Below are 22,373 nucleotides of genomic sequence, written 5' to 3' on the forward strand. Positions count from 1 at the left end.
CATTTATCTGCACTTTATTTAATTTTTTTTTTTAATCACATCTACTTGTATATTGGTTAGACAATGCAGCTGTTACTATTACAAAAATCTCTAGTATTTCCGTCATTAACGTAAAGTAGGTTAAGTTAGGTTAACAGATGTAAAGAAGATAGAAGCGTGCAAATCGTTTTGCTCCATCTTCAACCGCTTGTCTGGTACAGCATTTCAAATATTGAATATATTTTATGTTGAATGGTCATTATTGTGAAAACAACCACATCTATGCCTACATGTGCAGCATTTACGTAAATTTCAGTACACTGGGTAGTTGGTCAAAAAAAAGCAGCTTTTAGCTTGCTGCTTTTTCTGGACCAAATTACGCAAATACTAGTTCAGGAAAACCTGTTTTTTTTGTACTAAGTTCTTGAAATACCGGAAGTTAAACCGCAAAATTCTATTCAAGTCGCTAACATCGAAAAAAATCGATGTTTTAAACAACTCCCTGTATTGTTACTAATGCAATAACCGCTAAATACACTTTATTTGCGACGTCATCTTTATTTAGTATGATTTTTTGTATATGTATAGATTGAGAAACATCAGGTCCGCCACTGACCTATAGTTGCAAGTTTAATTATTTAACAATCGACGATAAATATTCATTATTAACTAATTCCGTGGAAATGTCGACGGATGGTAATTCGAATTCGTCCAAAATGAATATGTTGAGTTATTAAAAGCGAGATTAGTGCGCTGCGGCGTTTGGGGTAAGAGGGGGGCCACAACACACAAAATACAAATAAATAGGAATTTATATGCTCAAACAGGGGGGGTGGGACGTATAAATTAGTACGGTCGAATATATTTATATATGCACGCATATATATTTTATTAACGACAAACCGATAAAATTAAAACCGTAACCGGACCGTTGTCATTAAAACGATTTCGATTTAAATAAATTATTAAACGGCAAACTTATTCGGATTTCACTTTATTAATTATGAAGTTAATGTTAAATTTTCGGATATGGGAACGAATAAATATTAAATATCTTAATTAACATTTACGAATAATTGATGAATTAACAACCATTTAATCGCAAACCTTTAGATTCTAAATGGCGGCGACTACAAAACTACCGTAAGCTGGAACAAAAACCATAAATAACCCCCTTATTCTGTCAGGGCTGGTTAATAACCATACTGGGTCTTTAAACCGAATAAAAGGAGGAACGTTTGACGTAATTACACGGAACCGAGGCAAATTACACGTTCGGGTCTTTTGCCACGGTCAATCGCTAATATTGCGGCGACGCCATTATAATCGTCGTTAGAAATTTTCGAAAAGTGGGGCGCCACTTTGGTCAGACGAATTCATCAAACTGTCCAATCCAAGGATGTTCAGATAATAACACCTTTAAATAAATTGAATTTAAATTTTCCAGACAGAAGTCTGGACAAAGATTTGACTTTTGAAAATCAGTCATCCTTTAGCTTTACTATTTAGGAAAAAAAGCATGGAGAAACTGGTGCATTGAGTAAGCTGCGGTTGTCACTGCCACTTCCAATCTTCAGCAATAAGCCTTTAATGAAGCTTCCTTTGGCATTGTAAAAAAGAAAGTGCGTACCTGGGTCATATAATGCGAAATTATAAGTATTGTTACGATTTTCCTGTGGGTTTACATAAAGTTAATTTAACTCAACAATTAATAAATTTATTTACACTTCAAAACACTCCGTACACTACTACAATTCCGCAATTATTCCACTATTTAAGCTTTACCGCGTTCCCAAATTTACTACTACACTACTACTCCGTCGTCGACACCGCTTCTTTTATATTCGCAAACCACTTCAAGAATGACCGCAAAACGCTTCGCGATTTGCCTCGAATATCAAAGATGCTTCCAGGTGTCGCTTTCTAACTGTGGCCTACTTTAACACGCGCCCGGCCAGATATTGCGGCGCTTCGATTCCATCCCGAATCGAGTGCTCGTTCAGAAGTATCGAGCATAGTAGGCCCAAACCGTAACAGTATCAAGTTTTCTAACTGATTATCGAAGAGAACAAAAGCAAAAGAGAATGTATGTAAGACAATGGACTGGCATACGTGATATTCAAACGTTCTCTCTCAGAGAAAGAAGAAGCTAAGTCTCAAACAGAGTAAGAAGAAGCGACCTTAACAGTTACTAGCTAAAAAACCTAATAAAGCACCTGTGAAATGGAATAGTTAGATGTAGTAGTAACATGTTGAAAAGAGCAAGAAAAACCTAGGAAGCTGATGTGCCAAGGTCTCTTCAGTGAAAGCTGAGTGGACTACAATCATTTTTATAGTAGAGTGACAAAGAAGAAATTAGTGAACACAACAACCATAAAGAAGAACCCTAATGAGTAGCAACAAAACCTTATTGTCTCATAATGACGACTTTTTTTGAAGAATTAAAAGTTCTTAGTCGTAGTCGTAATCATAAACTTAATTTTTGTTCATAACAACACATGATGGGCTACTATATTAGCAGACAGCCTATGGTAATGGCAGATAATGAATTAAAAAATATTTGAAGAAAATTTCGTTGCAAAACTTCTTCTTCTTCAGTTTCATAGTATAACCAGAGACTTACTGAATAGATCTTTTACCAGCTGAAATTGGACTAAACTGGGTTTCACAACATAACTAAAACAACTACATACTGGGGGATGTTTTACACTAGATTTAAGGTTTCTTAATGACTTTTGTTGTTCTGTTTTTGTTTTTGTTTTGGCTCCAGATTCGGCGTAACCGTACAAACTTTTCTTCCTTTGCGTCTATACGGATTACTAGGTAGTGATGTGAAGTAACGTGAAGTAGATGTGTGTAAACTGCTGAACAACGTTGTGTTGTGTGACAAACAAATGAAAGAACAGTTTCTGTTAGCAGCTAGACAGAAAATCAAGCACTGCAAAGATAACAATAAAAGGAGAAAACGAGAAAAATCACAAAAAAAGCTAGAGTATCAACAAACAACCACTAAAAGATCTTCTTCTTCTTATTCATATTTAAGATCACGCGATTTGTTTGTTTTGCAGGTTTCTCTGGATCAGTTGGGAGGTGGACTGCCAGCTGTCCTTCCATCTCTTAGGTGGTCCTTTTCCCTATTGGTTTCCCTTCAAAAGCGATGGGTTGGCAGTCTTCCCTCTTCCATTCTTCTCACGTGAGCGTACCAATATCTTTTTTCTCGTCTCTCCCATCTTACGATTTCTTCTTTACGATTTTCCTTCCCATGATGGCCTGATACAAGTCTTATAGATCCTCATCTTGCTATCCTTTCGCATGTATTCGTTCGTCCATATTATCTGCCTTAAGCAGCCCAACATGGCAGACGCTTTATTGATCTGGTTTCTTGGGTCCTTCACTGGGTCGTGATAACTCAACAGATCCATACCCAGATATTTGAATTGTGAGACTTGCTCGATGATTTTGTCCTGAACTACCAGCTTACATCTTACGGGATCTTTAGCAAAGGTGATGCTTTTCGGTTTTTCTATAGATATGGTCATGTTCATCTCTTGGCTGACCTGGCAGAATTTGTGTAGTCTCTGTAGATCGTCCTCAGTTTCCATCATCGGCGTAGCATACCATGCTGATTGTTTCCCATTCGGTATCCCATATTTAATGATGATACTTCCTCTATAATTCTGTTGATTAAGAGATTGAACAGAAATGAGCTGTCACCTTGTCTGATACCTTCTGGTGTCGGTATTTCTTCCGTATAAGTGTCTCGTGCCTTTACTTTAGTCATGTTGAGACTGCGGACTGCTTTTACGATGGTGTCTGGCGTTTCTTTCGCTATCAGTATATTTCTGATGTCGGAGAGACGAACCCTATCAAATGCCTTGGTCAAATCGATGAAGCAGACATGCTGGTGTATTAAATTCGATTGATTTTTCTTTTAGTTGTTTCATAATGAATATGGCGTCGGTCGTGGATCTGTTTCGTCTGAAGCCTTGTTGTTCTTCGCTGTTTGTTATTTCTGTTTCAAGTCTTTCCTTCGAAATTCCGGTAAAGAGTTTCATGCTTGTGTTCAGCAGCGTTATGCCCCCGTAGTTGTCTGGGTGCGTCTTCTGTCCTTTCTTGAATATAGGGATAGTTATACTTTTGTGTCATTCCATAGGTATTTCCGATGTTTCTAAAATTTTGTGGTAGAGGATTTTTAGATGTTTTTCTAGTTCAGGTTCGGCATATTTCAGAAGTTCGTTTGGGATGAGGTCTGTCCCGGGAGCTTTTCTGTTTTTCAATTTTTTGATTTTTGCCATTACCTCTTCTTCGTTCAGTGTTATTTGATGGTTTGTGTCGTAGTTTTTGATGCTTATGGCTTCTTCAGTGTTTTCTGAAGTATTTTCCCATACATCTTTGTCTCTCGTTTATTGGCTTTTTCCTGTTCTTGAGCATCTTCCAGACTTCCTTCTGTGCTCCATATAGGTCGTGATCCATATTAAATGCTTGTAAATTTTGCGCAGTAATCTCGTTTTATGGCTTTGATTCTGGCATTGATTAGCTTTATAATTGATCATACTAAAAGATGATCAACAATAAAGCTATTTTGTGTGACAGCGACAGTAAGAGGACATCATTTAGGAAGCTATGCTCAGATTCTCATTAGCGGACGCTACTGTGTGAATGACAGAGAGTAGCAAAATCTGGGAATACAAACCTTTCAGCGGTCGCCAGCGCGACTATTTTCGAAATTCGGACAGATTTCCTTGTCGCTTCGTTTCAGGGGGGCCCCGTTAGTTTTCGTTCCCCGGGTGCCGTTGAAACGCTAAATTATGACCCTGGGCATCGTTTACATCTGTTCTGAGCCAGTGACGGTCGCTGTTGGTTTTGGTGTGGACACCGCTCCGACCGGACTTAGGTCCGGACGATTATTTTAATGTATTGCTTGTCGTTCACGTTTAAAGTGTTCCAGTCGGTTTTTCTTTAATTTTAGGGGTGGTTTTCTATAACGAGATAGTGGGAATAAAATTGAATGATACGCCACTGGACCCGTCGAGGCAAATTTAAAGCGGCGGGGTTTTAAATTTCCCAAGAACACATTAATAGGCATTTAGTTGACAACGGCTCTGACATATTTATGACGCCACCGCTTACATATATGAATGTTTACCATACATTAAAGTAATTTATTTCTGTTCGTTGGCATTTCTATTAGTCCATAACTACTTAAGCTACTGGCAGCTCCGCGTTTATTACACGCGGCCTTTATACATATATACACGTATATCTATATGGATGTGAAATGTGTGGTATAGGGTGACTTCGCCGGAAATACACGTCATTATACCGCTATCAAGTGTTATATTTCTGACACAAATAACTAGCATCCTTATCAACAGGGTTAAAAGTAACCGAAAGTGGGTTAAACAGGGCCTTAGCAAAAAACACACGCGGCACGCCTATGGACGGTAATTTACAAGGGAATTGATATGAAAAATGTTTACTGGATGTTGACAAGCGTTCCGTCGTAAATGTTACATTCTTATCGCGCTTTTAAACAAAAACCGTCTCGCATAAATTACGATCGGACGTGGGTTTTGTCGTATTTGTGGAAAATACGGACCCCAATCTCCGAGCTTACATAGGTGCTAGTAATTTGAATATATTGCACAACACATGCGTTGCTGAAAATACCACAGTATCACTAGAAGTTTGTTAGTCACTTGAAAAATTTAAGAGAAACTCACCGGTGTTTAATCCAGCATTACGAAAATAGTGAAGATCATGTTTATTGTATGTATTTCGACCATTAGCTAGATGCCTATTTTCGACCATTAGCTAGATGATTAACTATTAGCCAAAACGAAGTTCAATGCAATAGTTTTGTGCAACTACACTAGCTAGTCTTTAATGAAGCAATTAAAAAATAAGTATACACCATTAAATAATTAATTCTTCATTAATGTTTATATTGTATTTGGGTTATAGTGAGTATTAATTTCACGTTCTCGTTTGTAACCTGTCCAGTTAGGTAATTTCTTAATTCATTAGTCACTTGGGGCTAAAGTTTCTTTCTACAGGGTTTTTCAATGAAAAGTAGCCAACCTGAGTATCTTCCAAAATAATTTCTCTGTTAAAAAATGCTAAGACACGTCAACAAAGATTGCAAGGGGGACATCTTTTTACGTAGGACTTGAATTTCTGCCATCAGCCCCTTTGACGCCATGGCCACCCCCACTAAGTTTTCAAATGGCACCATACCCTGTGTGGCACATCGTTGGAAAGGGTATTTCATAAGGAATTAATTGCACTATTTTATTTATATATTTGCTTTGAATTTAGACCAAAAAAAAATAAAAAAATTTTTTTGTTATTTTGGTCAAACTGCTGATAACACTACCGAATACCTGTTTTCCATTCCATGTTTTTGCCTCAGTCGGTCAACTTGTAAGTTCGTTTTGAAGGAACATTGTCAATATGGTTTACACGACTCCCGAAAGAATAGAAATTGTACGTTTTTATTTCAAACATAACGCTTTCAATGCAATCCATCCAGATAAATTAATTGGTCATCAGTATGTCTTAAATATGATGCAAAAATTCATGGAAACTGATTCAGTGACAAACAAAAAACATCAACCTGAAAGGCAAATTATTAATGAACCAATTGAAGTTGCTGTTTTGGGACACGTTGCAATGGATAATAATCAGTCTTTAAATCAAATTTCCCATGCATCGGGTGTTTCGAGAAGCAGTATATGGAGAATTTAAAAAAAAACACAATTTTCATCCATACAAGGTAAAATTGGTTCAGGAATTAAACGAAGATGACTATGATAGAAGACTACAATTTTGTGAAATTATGTCTACTAATCTGACAAACAACGTGAATTTGTTGTACAATATTTGCTTCAGTGATGAGTGTATGTTTTTTCTGAATGGAGAAGTGAACAGGCATAACTGTAGGTATTGGTCAGACACGAATCCACATTGGTTTAGGGAAACCCATACCCAATATCCAGAAAAACTTAATGTTTGGGCAGGTATTTTAGGAGACCACATCGTTGGTCCGTTTTTTATTGACGGTAATTTGAATGGCGCTACTTATCTTGAACTTCTTGACACCACTGTTGATCCGACCATAACAGAGCTACTAGAAAATGATGAAAATTTATTTGAAAATCAACTAATTTTCCAACAAAACGGTGCACCTCCACACTATTCACTTCCCGTTCGAGAATATCTGAACAATCGATTTCCTGGAAGATGGATTGGTAGACGTGGTCCCATGGAATGGCCTGCGAGATCACCCGACCTCACTCCGTTGGACTTTTTTCTATGGGGGCATTTAAAATCTAAAGTCTATGCAACACAACCGGTCAATATTGCAGACCTTAGGCAGACAATAATACATGGAAATGTTCGCAAATTCTTCAGTTTCATCGCATTTGACCTTTCTACCAAATTCTGAAAAAGTTTGTAGTTTGTTGATATTGTAGACCTTAAAAATGGTATCCAATTCACTTTGTGCAATGCACGTCTGTCTTCCAATTCTATGTAAATTGCTTAAACTTAACGAACCCAGAACCGTTATTTGCTTTAAATTAGAAAAACCCTCTTCTTTTATCAAAACAATTTTTGTGATGTTTCTAACCTTAATGTTGACGTTTAAATCATTATGGTTGGTAGAGGCAATTAACTTAATTTACTTCTACTGAAGTTCCAACAGAAAATCAAAAAAATGTCGGTTGGCATTGGCCACATTTATAAGAACAAATCGATTCGCAATCGAAAAATCGGATTTGGAATTCGATGGGAAAAATGATGTTTAAGAAATGCTTTTTCGATAAGTAATCGATTTATTCTATCGATGTGTTCTTATAAATGCAGCCATTGGTTGAATGCTCACGTGACAATAACATTTTCTGACTTTTGACCAATGATAGTACATATTTCGTTAACAACTAGTTGGAAATTTTCTCTGCAAACACTTCCTTTGGCAAACTATGGAGTATAGAGCCAAATCAAAGAATGAATTAAATATTCAAATTCGTTATTATAATTGATTGTCGTTGCTGCAAAATAAACGCATTCATACAAAGTATAATCGATGTTCTTCTGTATTCGATCTAGGAACCATTATTACCACTTTTTGGTGGTTCAAACCTTCGAAGTAAGATCATTTTGGAAATTTACAAGAAACTAATTTTTTTAATGCTGACTTTTATTTTTTAATACGTTTGCTTCAGAAATTCTTTGCACACGTCTTTGTGGCTTCAGTGCTTTTCTATTCACTTTGAGGGCATGAATTATGACCCCTAATTTATCAACCACTTACCTTTAGAATGCACATCCCTGTAAGTGTAAGAGCATTCAAATTGAAACAACTTACTCGTTCGTAACAATAAAAATATATTTTTCTCAATTACATTATAATCAAAGTTTAAGGTATACATTAATGATATGGTGTCGGGGGGTAGAGAAAAACGCAACAAACCGCTCCGAATTACACTTAAGGAGATACTGGCCATTTAAAAGTCGAAATCACAATAGTACATACAGTATGACCTTTTACGGGTTTTGTAATAAAACTCCCAGTAGAATAATCAAGTTTGAGAAGCTTTCTGGCTCGGCAAAATGGGTTTCAATAAGTGAGCAAAACATCCTGACGCAGATATTACAATTACTTATAAATGGAATATAAACAAAAATTGTATACGTACTAAATAGTTCTAGAACAAAACAGAAAAAGGTCGATTTTAAATGGCCACCAACAAGTCCAGACTTAAAACATCGAGTAACAATATTATTAATTAACAAAGACTCACATTACAGCGTTAAAAGTTTTGTTTTTAAGAATTACACACTCACACGCACATACACATCAAGATCGTGAGAGTCTAGCATGTTTTGTCAATTTTATTCGCATACGATCGGTGTAAAACCGCCCTAAGGAGTCCAGGAAAGTTTGATTATTACTTGACAATCCAGTAACGCAGGATTTTGTAAGTTTAATAAAAAAATATTAAACTTAAAACATCCCATGTTAATATGCATTACCAATTTTGGGAATGAGCCTGTCCCACAATTTTTTTTTTATTTCATAACTACAAAGACGGATTGAAAATATTATACTCGTATTTTTTTGTTTTGAAAAATATTAAGTCTAAATAAAAAAAAAAATGATGATAAAAACTACATTAATCTCATGTTTAAAACGCCCGCCGCCAGTGACGTACTACACTATCAACCAATCAGCGACAAGAAGTGAAACAGATGGCGTGCAACAGCCAATAAAATCGCCCAGAATTACGTACGTCACATGGGCGCCAAAACAGATCTTTTAAATTTAATGGATAAATTCAAACTAATGTAGGAACATTTACGACCATAATTTTTTCTTCAAGAATATGAAAAATTAGTTTTTTGATCCTATTCTTTCGATTCCAGTCATTAAAACAAACATTTATGATATGTGGGATAGGCCCATTACAATAGATATTTATGTAAGGGGTTACAAAATGTTTGTGTAATAAATATATCATACAGTTTCAGACCACATCAAAGCAACAGCTGACTGCATCAGTTTGATTTCCTTTCTTAGGCTCACTTGCATATCGAGTTAACTACTTAAGTCATCAAAATATACATGGGATCATCATTAGAAATCTACATCCTGGACAACTGGTTGGAGTATCTCTGTACAATGTATTTACAATTAACATGCTGTTCTTACAAAAATTGTTTAAAATGGGGGGTACATACACGCGCAGGAACACAACTCAAGAGTAGTAGCAGCACAGCTCATTATTTGGCATTCGCTCCCTAAGGATGGGATCCCAGTCTTGGACCTGCGTACAACGAATACGGGTTCAAGTAAGGAGGTAGAGCAGGATGACCCAAAGGAAATGCCCCCAGTGGAGGTGTGGGAAACAACGATGGTTTACTGTATGGATGGTACCGTGCGGTAGCCAGAGGGGAAAGAGGTGGAGTGGGGTACGTCCGATGCAGTAAAGGGTGAGTGGGTGGTAGTCCTGGTGGGGTCAGTAGACTGGTACCCTCTCCGCTATTGCTGGTATGCGTTCTCAGATGGGTGAGCAACTCTTCAGAACTGGAAAATCTTTTGCCGCAGTAGGAGGCGTCACCAGAGATCCAGTTGCATATGTAGGGTAGTTGACTAGCTGCAGCTAGGGCGGCCAGTTGAGCGTGTGCGTAAGCTGCAGCAGCTGGACTGTAACCGGTTGAGGTTGGAACTTTGGCGTGATCACATTGGGTGCAACCAGCTGGACAAGGTGGTTTCAGATGCGAGCTTACACTGCATCCAGTGCAATAAGGATCTCTGCATACTGACAGAGAGTCCTGGGCTTTCAATCTCCCATAGGAGAAATACGGACTGAGACCGCTACTTCGAGACATTAAACTGGAGGTCATCAAGTCCATGGGGAGACCTGGAGGAAATCCCGGGTAACTTGCGGTGCTTAAGAAGGCCGAGCCTCCTGGGGACTGTTGGACCACTCCAGGTTTAAAAGTTCCTAACGGGAGATCTTTAATGGCTGGGTCAGATGAGCTGGTCAGGATATTCGGGGTGAAAGCGGTTTTAGATGGACTAGAACTGCCATCCTTGTCTGGCGTTTTCCTACTTAATTGAGATGACTGGCTTTGGTCGTCTACCCTATCGGGCGGACTTTCCCGGTGGGTGGAGGCAGCACTCTGGTTGCTTCCGCATCTCCCTGAAGAATTCTTAACTGATCCAGGTGTCCTAACTCTAGAACTGGAAGGGCGCTCTTCAGGTGTGTGGCTCTTCTCCCTGGGGCTTTCCAACTTTCTAGACTGGCCATTGAGGTTGGATTTTGAGTCAGATTTGGGGGTTTTGGACTTGTCCGAGCTGCTGCTTTGCAGAAGCTTGGAATTGGGACTGTCCGCTCCAATTTGCGAACAGGTCTGCGCCAACAAGGCCAACGGACTCTTCTTGGCGTCGAGCTGCAACGAAAAAACCTCAGTTAATTAAATGTTATCGAGAAGGAGACCCGTCGCGCTACAACAAACCCCCGATTGATTTTGATCTATCAGCTTTAGGAAGTCATCAATAATAAATCGCGCGCCGGGCGTTCGTTCCAAGAAGGAAAGCGCCTTGGCTCGGTGTGTATATGTATAAAATAATAATTCTTTTCAATTGGCTTTTAGTTTGGTAAATGATAAATTATAGGTTAGGTCGTTAGCGGACGCCATTAATCAACGTCGCGAGGTAATTTCGAACAAAGGAAACATGTCGGCGGCACATTATCTAGCCCGGTCGATAATAAAAAGCTCCCCTGCATTAACAACGTGGAAAAATGCGGCAGAATGGTCGTTGACGGTGAGTCATCACCCTCAGTGGCGGCGGTTAATAATAGTCCCCGAAGGGGGGCTCCAAATTAGGTCGAATCCCGAACCTAGACCACTTTACAAGCCCATTTTTTTTAATAACGACCGTATAAACACTGACATTAGAGACTCTAGTAGTGCATTTTTAAAACAATATTATTTAATAATATATTATCCAACAAGCATGTAATGATACCTATTACTCATCAAGATAAATTCGTAACTCACGAAATAGTAGTGTCATTACACGGCGAGTAGTACTGTATTTCTGTACAACTCAATTTTTAGACAAGAATAAAATTACACGTCGCCACACACAATTTACGTGTAAATAATGATTATTATACGTAATATATTATACAGATGTGGTAAATCCAAAAGCGACCATAGGAAAACCGTGTAACGGACAGAGAAACGTAGGTAATTGCATGAGCGTGAGAAAGACAGAAAACGAACAAAATATCAAGTAGGCCATATTTTTAGCGCGCTGTTGTCAAACGCCGTAAGTAAGTTTGTCGAGGGTATTGAATACTTACGGCGTTTGGCTACAGCGCGCTAAAAATATGGCCTACTTGATATTTTTTTCGTTTTCTGTCTTTGTCCCGCGCATGCAATTATCTACGTTTCTCTGTCCGTTACACGGTTTTCCTATGGTCGCACACCTGTATACTTGTAATAAGTAATGACATTTCTTCAAATAACAAAGATCTCCATAGTGGCGCTTAAAAACACACCCTGTATATTAAGCACTTCTAGTAAATTATTTTTTTTGTAAAAGCTGACCAGCTTGGTACTAGTGCAAAGTATTTTTTAAATTTTGCCTAAAAAGTGGCTAAATGCTGATTTGACCACAAAAAAATTAAACTTTTTTCTTAAACTAAATTGAGCAATGAGAGTACTTCAATAATGTCTACTGCCGCAAAAAAAGCAAATAAACAAAAAACGTTGATTAAGTAATCAAAATTTACAAGTGGCAATGGGCATTACTATAGTTTATCCGGCGAACCTACGGAGTAATAAAATTCGATGGGCGGCAACTTTGGTCGGTCCGCATTACACTGTAAAACAGGTACGTAAATGTGAATCGAGACATGAAATCCGAGAAGTCCTTATATTAGAGAGAGAAGAAGATATTATATTGTAAAACGGACCGGATATAGATCATTACTAATGGACGCTTTTATTACTCCGTAGGTTCGCCGGATAGACTATAGTCACCAACAAGATCATTTTCCCAAAGAGGCAAAAACTTACAAAACACTATCAATAACCAATCGATATCTACTTCGTTTAAGTAAGAAGACTGTTTACAGTGTTTACTGCTAAATTTTTATAAGAAAACTTTAAATTTGTAAGAAAAAAAGTCATATTTTAAATGAAGACGTTCAAGAGCTTCATTCCTGAGGTAATTGTTAATTTCGTCTCTCATAGTTCATCATAATGTGCTACACAGTTTTAGTGCTGTATCTGTCAAACTGCTTACCTCAATTTAACATTGCAATATGTAATAATTTTAAAGAGACATTTAAATTAAAGGTAAACCTTTACTGGATGTCTTGTTTCAGATTGAAAACTAGGACTTTCGATTGCTCGAACAGAAACAGTAATTTTCTTGCTAATTTGTTTAAAAAAGTCATTATTTTTACATTTTTTTAACTAACTGTTCTAATACCCTATTCTAGAATACATTAATCAATCAAAATTGCTAACTATCCTTTGTTGTTCATTTTGAATGACACTCCAGCCACAAATAACATTCATCTTATTGACAGTGAAAAAAAAAAGAAAAAATCATTTTTACATTTTTGGTTTTAGTCGTGTTTTGTTTTGATAGCCAATGACAGGTTGTTATTTTTGTTAAATTGTGTGTTTTTGTTGATTATTTCCTTCCTATCAATTTTGACCAATCGCTATCAAGAATTAGTATAACAAATGTAAATTTTAAGTGGAAAAATTACTTGTCAACAACTGTCAACTTAGCTGTCAGCAGTTTTTCCGGAAAAAAATTCGAAAAAATTTCACACTCCTTACAGCAACATAAAGAATAGTAGTTGTGTGCAACATCTGGTGACATCTGTACTCAACTCTATGAGTTAGAAAGTACAGACGGCGTTCCAAAATCTAGGAACAGCACCATTAATGCCGCATCATTCGGTAAACACCGATCTGATTGGTTGAAAATGGTGAGGTTTTGTTTTTTGTTTATCAATCCCAATCCTCTGACCGGTTTCGCCGTATTACGGCTCATCAGAGAGGCTATAGGGCTTGATAACCAAAGAACAAAACCTTCGTTCCAGTATGGTCAACTGGATGCCAGAAATGATAGTTGTGTGCAACATCTGGTGACATCTGTACTCAACTCTATGAGTTAGAAAGTACAGACGGCGTTCCAAAATCTAGGAACAGCACCATTAATGCCGCATCATTCGGTAAACACCGATCTGATTGGTTGAAAATGGTGAGGTTTTGTTTTTTGTTTATCAATCCCAATCCTCTGACCGGTTTCGCCGTATTACGGCTCATCAGAGAGGCTATAGGGCTTGATAACCAAAGAACAAAACCTTCGTTCCAGTATGGTCAACTGGATGCCAGAAATGATAGTTGTGTGCAACATCTGGTGACATCTGTACTCAACTCTATGAGTTAGAAAGTACAGACGGCGTTCCAAAATCTAGGAACAGCACCATTAATGCCGCATCATTCGGTAAACACCGATCTGATTGGTTGAAAATGGTGAGGTTTTGTTTTTTGTTTATCAATCCCAATCCTCTGACCGGTTTCGCCGTATTACGGCTCATCAGAGAGGCTATAGGGCTTGATAACCAAAGAACAAAACCTTCGTTCCAGTATGGTCAACTGGATGCCAGAAATGATAGTTGTGTGCAACATCTGGTGACATCTGTACTCAACTCTATGAGTTAGAAAGTACAGACGGCGTTCCAAAATCTAGGAACAGCACCATTAATGCCGCATCATTCGGTAAACACCGATCTGATTGGTTGAAAATGGTGAGGTTTTGTTTTTTGTTTATCAATCCCAATCCTCTGACCGGTTTCGCCGTATTACATAGAGTAATACGGCGAAATAATAATATCGAAAAAAGAAATAATAATATCTGGATGTATATTATATTCTTTCGAAATAATAATATCTCTACTCATAGAGTTGAGTACAGATGTCACCAGATGTTGCACACAACTATCATTTCTGGCATCCAGTTGACCATACTGGAACGAAGGTTTTGTTCTTTGGTTATCAAGCCCTATAGCCTCTCTGATGAGCCGTAATACGGCGAAACCGGTCAGAGGATTGGGATTGATAAACAAAAAACAAAACCTCACCATTTTCAACCATAAAGAATAGTGTTACCCTTTCTAGCTTGAAAGTTATTGTTCTTATTAATTATTGTTCTTATTGTTTTAATTAAAATAAAATGTTTATTTATCTTAGGAAATAATCTTACCAAATATCCCTCGTGCATCTAATTTTTCCTGTGGAAAAATTGGAATACACGTTTCTAAGTAATTTGTTTGAACAAATAGCATGAGCGAGAGTGGTTTTAAAAATCAAATTACTTAGAAACTCGTTTTTCCGAATTTTTCCGGAAAAATTAAATGCACTAGGGATATTACCCCCTAAATGACACTCTTCCCTTATATCTGCTTCTAAAGCTTAGTAGTTTTTCAGTAGGTATAGATAGATATGCAGTTTTAAAGTCATCAATTGTTATATCTTCTAATGGAGAAAAATCTGAACATATTTTGACCAAACCGCATGATTAAAACCACAAAATTGTAACTTTAACTCGATTCAAACTTTTGGTTCACAGTCTAAGCTTTAATGGCAGTCACAATATAAAGCAGGACGGTTTATTAATGTACTGCTGCCTATTAGAACAGTTTACAGTTGGTGCTTTTTACCAAAATAATTACGTTGGTATGTCAAACTGTTCCAATCCTGTTTAAAAAGTCTAAATAATATGTAAAACTTTGATCCTTAAATGCTACAAAAGCAGGATTTATGATAATATAACCGGACCGAATTGACTACATATTTCAGTGTAAATTTAATGCTTTTTGGCAATAAACTGCTTATCACACTAACCAAGGTAAAGAATTTTCTAACAAATTTTATTCAGCCTTATTTTAAAACGAAAAAATCGAGAACAAAATGGATCTTAATGCATTAATTGAATACGTTTACCTTGTAATACGTAACATAACCTCCAACTCTTGTAGAGACAGATAGTTTAATTAAAAAAAAGATGAATACAATTTTGAATCAGAAGCGTTTATGTCGCAATTTTTGAAAAAAATTTGCTGTTAATTGGATTGATTAAGTTGAAGATATAAACGTGGTCATTGACTTTTGGCTGATAGGAACAACTTATGCGGGAAATAAACATCTCTTGTTTGAAGATATTGAGTGTCTGATAAAAACGTTATTTTTCATTATATGATATTATTATTTATATTTATGTGAATTCCTCAGCTTTTAAACACATAATGTTGGTTTGCAGATGATCTAAAATAGCAAATATAATTAAAAAAATGTTTATAAAAAAAGTCTTATTAATATGATCTAAGAGGGTGTTAATTCAAGAGTAAATATCGTTATTTTTGAAAAATCAGTATTTCTTCAGACAGACGAGAAACCACATTATAAACCAAAAAAAAATCTTGTTTATTTGTCCCTTACAATTTGATGAGTACTTAAAGTCAAAGTTGCTCATATCAGCAAAAAGTCAATCAAATCACACTCCATATCGGTGAAAACTGAATTAAGACTTGTTTTTGAATAGGAAAAAGGTTTACATTTATGAAATAATTATTGTAGTACAACACAACCGAGTTTTTTTGTTAATTGCAATCCGACGGAAGATTTCTTTATCTAGAAAGTCGTTTTAAACTTGTTTTTATCATTTAAAGTGAACATACCGTGGTAGGTAAAGGTGTCAAATACTCGGGCCGCAAATACTGATTACTGGACGTCAACATTTCAACAACAGCACTAATCCACCACAAATTATCCCATACGTCACACTGATATTAATCCACAACATAAGCCGTTACGTGCAATATAACCACACCAAAACACAGCCACAACGTCGATCATCCCCAAACAAGGTAAAATTCCTTCTGTGCGTTTTGTTTACGCCCGTATAGTGTAGAAAACGCTGCACAACGACGTCAACAACACCGCACGTACAGAAACAACTGACTGTGCAGTGTTGGCGAGGGATCGCAGACGGCCGCGCTTTGAGGTGACGTCATCCCAAACTGTTTCCTCCCCCCCCACCTCTTTCTAGCATCACGATGACACTACCGACGTCGTTTGACACCCTCCGTGGCCGACTTGATCTCGGAAAGGTGTTGCGGCGTCGTGTTTTGTTTTGATAGCCCATGACAGGTTGTATCTGGTGCTTGATGGACGTGCCTGACCCTTGCTTTAAGGGGCTGGTTCTTGAATTTTTCTTCTAAAGGAATTCTGTTGGAACTTATACAGGGTGGTCCAGTTTTAAATGTCAATAATTCACCAATTGATAGCTCATCAAAAAATAAATTGACATGCATTATTCCAATTTCCTGAAGAAGACACAGAGTTCCAGAATTGCTACAATTGTCAGACCGTTTGACCAATTTTGATCAAATTTGGAACAAGCAATTATGAAATGAGTACTCGGTATGTGATGTGAATGACATTCTTCAAAATTGTTTAGAAGGATAGTCTTTATTTTCTACGCTCACTGGATATTATTCAAAATTGACAGAAATGTCTACTTGGGTTATTGTATTTTTTACTTTAAAATGGTTCAAAAGGATTCAAATCTGGTCATCTCTGAGGTTTTCGAGTTAATTTTTGACACTGAAAATAGTCAAAAAACCGGATTGTTGGACTAATGTTTACTGGAGTTCAATTTTTTAGACTATAGGTAGTGTAAAACTGGTCATTCAATTCAAACTTTTTTTTATTCAATTACATACTGGTAACAGTCCGAATTTTCGAACTAATTTAATTCTAATAATTAGTGTTCAAGACTAATATCGGAACATTTACTGCCACAATTGTTTAATTTTATCAATGAAAAGTCCGAAACTTAACTTTTACTATAAAAAATAGTTTAAAATTCGATTTTTCAGTCTTAAAGCACAGTGAAGCGCCTAGAAGTCAATTTAACACTAACAAAGCGTAAAATGGCATGTTTAAGCCTATGGAAAATGTAAAAATAGTTTTTTAAGTCTGTTATGTCAAAAACTTGGTGAAGATAACCCTAAAACTCGATTTTCCAAGATGAAAGCAGTTTTAAAGCCCTAAAAATAGTCCATAGTTATAAGAAAATGAAAAGCAAAGTAAAAAAACTTGAAAAGTTAGTCTTTAAGTCAATTTTCATGAATCTAATGTCAATATCCTGTATTTAAGACTAAAATATTGAAATGTATTTTCAAATTATGAACATTTACTTCAAATGCAAATTTTAAGCTTTTGATGTCACTTTTCATTGGTTCAGAGTCACTTTTTGGTGTCCAAGTCAATTTTCAAGGTTGAAATGTGTGAATTTGTAGTCAAAAATTCTAGATAAAGTAGGTTTTCATGGCTACAATTCAATTTTCACTACTAAAGTTTTTCAACTTATCTGAAAACAATAACGACTGACTACAAAGACAGTTTTTAAGCCTTTCAAGTCAATTTTCACAGTTTCCCAGTCAATTGTCAAAGCTAAGGTCTTTCAATTTGACTGAAAACCGTGAAAACTGCATACAAAGACAATTTTTAAGCCTCTCAAGTCAATTTTCGTCGTTTCAAAGTAAATTTACTGGTTAATAAGTAAATTTTCAAAACTAAAGTCTTTTAATTTGTCTGGAAACTATGAAAACTGGCTACAAAGACATTTTTTAAGCTTCTTATAAGATTTTTTAAAGTTTCAAATCAGAATTTTATAAAAGATATTTATTTTGTTAAATTGAACAAGTAAAGTAAAAAAAATTGAAATTTTTGAAAAATATCCAGTGACGTAGAGAATAAGGTAGAAAAATTAACAGACAGAGACAGTTTCGACAAACGTCATTAAATCACCTAATGAGTATTAATTTCATATGTATTTGTTCCAAATTTGATTAAAATTGCTCCAGCTGTCTGACAGTTATGACAAGAAACCGATTTTTTAAACTGAATTTTTATGTATTTTCCTTGAGAAGCATTTTTCATGAAAATGACATAATGTATGTTAACTTATTTTTTGATAGGCTATCGAATGGTGAATTATTGACATTTAAAACTGGACCACCCTGTAGAAGGAAAAGTATAGAGAAAACTAGTAGAGTTTGTAGTAACGTCATCAGGTTTGCCGCCATTGTTATTTAGGATTACCGCAGCATTTCTTTGGTTTTTTGTTATCAAACAATTAAACTTTGCCGCACGATTTTTTATGGCAGAAGTAGCATTTTTTCGATCTAGTCTCTACGATTTTGATTGCATTCATAATTTATTGTCTTTAGTTAAATTATTATATTGAACAAAAACTACAAAAAACGTGAGTTAACTTTGACGCCCTCTAGAGGCTAAACGGGGCAACTTAGCCGTGCCCGCTCAACGTCACGTGATAGCCCGTTTCACGTGATAGCTTTCTTTTGTTATACGGTGGTTTTATACAGGGAGTTTCAAATAAGCGAGTTATGGACGATTTTCTGGAAAAGTACACGAAAATTTTATCTAAATTAGTGATTTTTTGGGCCAACTATACTAACAGCGACCATTTTGGGTTTTCCTTAATCCAAGTGATTTTTTTAACTAATTTGAACCTGGGAATGGTACCAAAACAGTGTATAGAATGTAAAGGTTGCATACTTAACCTGAAACATTGAGCAAAAACTGCAAAAAACGTGAGTCAAATTTGACGCCCTCTAGTGGCGAAACGGGGCAACTTAGCCGTGCCCGCTCAACGTCACGTGATAGCCCCCTTCATTAGCTTTCTTTTGTTATACGGTGTGTCTCAAATAAGCTAGTTATGGCCGATTTTCTAGAAAAGTGCACCAAAATTTCGCCCAAATTGAGAATTTCTGCTTTTGAGGAGGGTGGTCAAAGTAAGGCTGCTAGAGCAAAAACAATTGAATATCGATACAAACATTATACATCAAGTAGGCCTAGAATTTGACGTAGATTACGAAAATCGAATAAACAATTATAAATTTGGTTTGTTGCTCAAATTTGAGACACCCTGTACTGATGGATTATCTAGAAATAAAGTAGGCGCATCTCTAAAGACTCATATTTGCTATTTTTTCTATAAAATGAATACAAGTTACAAGGATGTTAAAAATTCAATGAATCACCCTGTAAATTACTCCATTGTATTGTCAATAACTAGGTTATTTTTGTTATTTTAGTATGTCACTACAAAAAGGTAATATTCTGAATTGAACAAACATGAAGATGTAAACGTTCACAAACATTACATTCAAAACACCATTTATGTTTCTATTAGACTGTTACGTCACACCATTTTACTTTAATTTCTGCTATACATTAGTCTGGGAGTGAACTGAACCCGTGAGTAATGACTCATTAGTCAGAGGTAGGTGTGTTATTACTTATTCGAATGTAGTGAATAACAGGTTTATTATTATTAAACAGTCGAAGACAGGTAAAAAGATATCCTCCATGTCAAATGAGGTTAGTATCTGTGTTCTGCATGCATTATGCACACATCAACCCCCTTTTTTGAATAACGTCTTTCTGCAATGTTTTTTTATGACGTAATTGCTATTTGCCTTGATTTAGACTGTATTTGTTTGATTATAATAAAATAAAATCAGGCAAATTCTGCAACTAATAAAATATAAATAATTTTATTTACTACAACTGTCTACATAAAAAACCAACACCATTTTGATATTTTGAATACATACAGATTTAACTAACTTTTAACATAAATACAAGTTGGATGTATATAAACTAGGAAAACATAAAATTATGTTCATTTTCTTAACAGTATTTACAATAGGCAAACATTTTCTGTTGAATTATGGGATCCAGCAGCATTATTTTTATTAGTACACACTCTAATATTAGGTATCATAGGTTATATTGTATTTTTTAACAAATTTAAGACTGTAAAAGTTGTATGAGAGAGAGTTTTGTAGAACTCTAGCCAACGAGCTCGTGGGTCGAGGCTTCGCATTAGCATGTAAATCAGTTCGAAACATTGTCTAACCGAAACGTTTTAGCTGCGGCCTGTTAAGTGGCAATAATATCGCTATTTTAACACTCTTTCCCACATACATGGCTCGATAATTACCGTATAATTACTGGTAAACTACCGCAGGTAACACGATTTGTGCACACCTTATTTCCATGTTTAACATGTCGCTCCTCTCTCGACAGTTCAGGACGATCGATCAGTTGTAAGTTAATTGACGTTGACATTACCTCGAGGTTTGATTATACAATATGACGTAGCAGCAAGAAGGGGCTGATTGTTAGTTCAGCTGTCCCCCAGGACGTGCAGGAAAAATCGTTTGCCCGTCAAGTCTAGGATAGGACTCCGGAGGCCGACCGTACTCCAGACGTTTAACCTGACGATCCTCGGGGATTAATCACCCCAAATCCGAGATTACCGAGTTGTTTTAGTTAAAGGGAACCAGTTCGAAAATCATAAATCATCGCACTATCGAGTCTGTATAGACCAGGACTAATGACGTTTTATTCACGAATTAGTTTCGCTCCAAGGACCGCATACATTCCAACACGTAACCGAACATCTGTCCCTCCTTCCATCAATTCCCTACTTGTTTGCGGACAATAACCAGTGACAGGTCACATTTTGAAAACGGTGCCAAAAGGTCACTTTGTTTTTATAATTCTTAACACGTTAAAGCAGAATCGGTGGACAACTAGTCATAGGTTATATCCCGACACGTTCAAGTTTTATCGGCTAAACTGTGCATAGGTGATTTTTTGCAAAATTTTTGCTTGGAAAATGATTGCATTTGCCTAAAAAAAAAATTTTGCAAAAAACCTTCCAATGCACGTTTTACGTGATAAAACGTGAACGCCGAGGGGTATATGTCAAGATTATTTCCTGAAAACACACATTTTTCAACGTTTGCTTTATTAACAAAAGAACACCTACTACGAGTACTTAACAACACAAAACTACTAATTAAACTAAACATCACAAACGTAATAATAATATTAAATGTTGATTTTTTTACATTAACATTTAAGCAGGCCTAAAGTTTGAACAATTAGTAAAGAAATTGCAATTTTGATAAATTACAGAGTATGTAGAGTCTATACTTTCTTGCTTCACTTCACGTGGTGGTAGATTTTCATTGCTTAAGGTGGTTGCAGCTGCTGAGTTTGAAGTTATAGTTGTTGTGGCTGAGGGAGCTAGAGTACTACTGCTGGCGAGAATCTGTTCAGAATGAATGTTTCTCATTTTCTCAATAATATTTAAATGATGGTCGGGATTTAGCTGCAAATATGGTTTTATAGAACTTGCATTAGAGTGATCCGTTATCTTTATTAATTCTTGTTCTTCAACACCGTGGAAAGAAAGATTGCTTACTGCAGTTGCTCGATTAGAGTGATTTGATATTTTTATTCTTTTTGTGTCTGAACCAACATTTTTGGCTGCATTTTTTGTCCACTTTGAAATTTCATTTCTACCTAAAGGACTATTTTTGTACCATGATTTGTTGCTGTTCTTGGTCCAAAATCGGTTGCAACTTAGAAATAATCTATTTGTAGTTATGGCGCTTGTTCTCTTAGCGATTAGTTTATTAAAAAGTCTGACAGGGCAGATGTTTTTATTTATAGTATTTCGGCCAGTTTTTTAGCTCCACCTTGATTTGTTTTCGAAAAAACTGGATTGTATTCAATTCTTCCTAAGAGCCAAAAAATACTTTACAGTTAGCTTATTATTGTATTGATTTAAATTCTTTACTTGTTGCAATGTCTTTGTTGTCCAATTCAGTTTGAAAATAGTCAACTAAGCAATTAACAGCTTCTCCGCCTCGCCATGCCAGCTCTACAGCAGCAATTTGATAGAACTT

General features: G+C 36.2%; 1 protein-coding gene across 1 annotated transcript; it reads right to left on the reverse strand.

Annotated features, from left to right (window-relative positions):
• Positions 1–8,347: 8,347 nt before the first annotated feature.
• On the reverse strand, positions 8,348–16,559 carry elB (zinc finger protein elbow B). The gene is made up of 2 exons (XM_081975945.1): positions 16,257–16,559; positions 8,348–10,935 (listed from the first exon to the last, which is right to left on the reverse strand). The coding sequence occupies exons 1-2, from the start codon at positions 16,314–16,316 to the stop codon at positions 9,781–9,783; spliced, it is 1,215 nt and encodes a 404-aa protein (XP_081832071.1). The 5' UTR covers positions 16,317–16,559; the 3' UTR covers positions 8,348–9,780.
• Between the last annotated feature and the right edge of the window lie 5,814 nt (positions 16,560–22,373).

Source organism: Ips typographus, linkage group LG1 (assembly GCF_016097725.1).
Source record: "Ips typographus isolate SLU linkage group LG1, UJ_Ityp_2.0, whole genome shotgun sequence".
Lineage (NCBI taxonomy): Eukaryota > Metazoa > Arthropoda > Insecta > Coleoptera > Curculionidae > Ips > Ips typographus.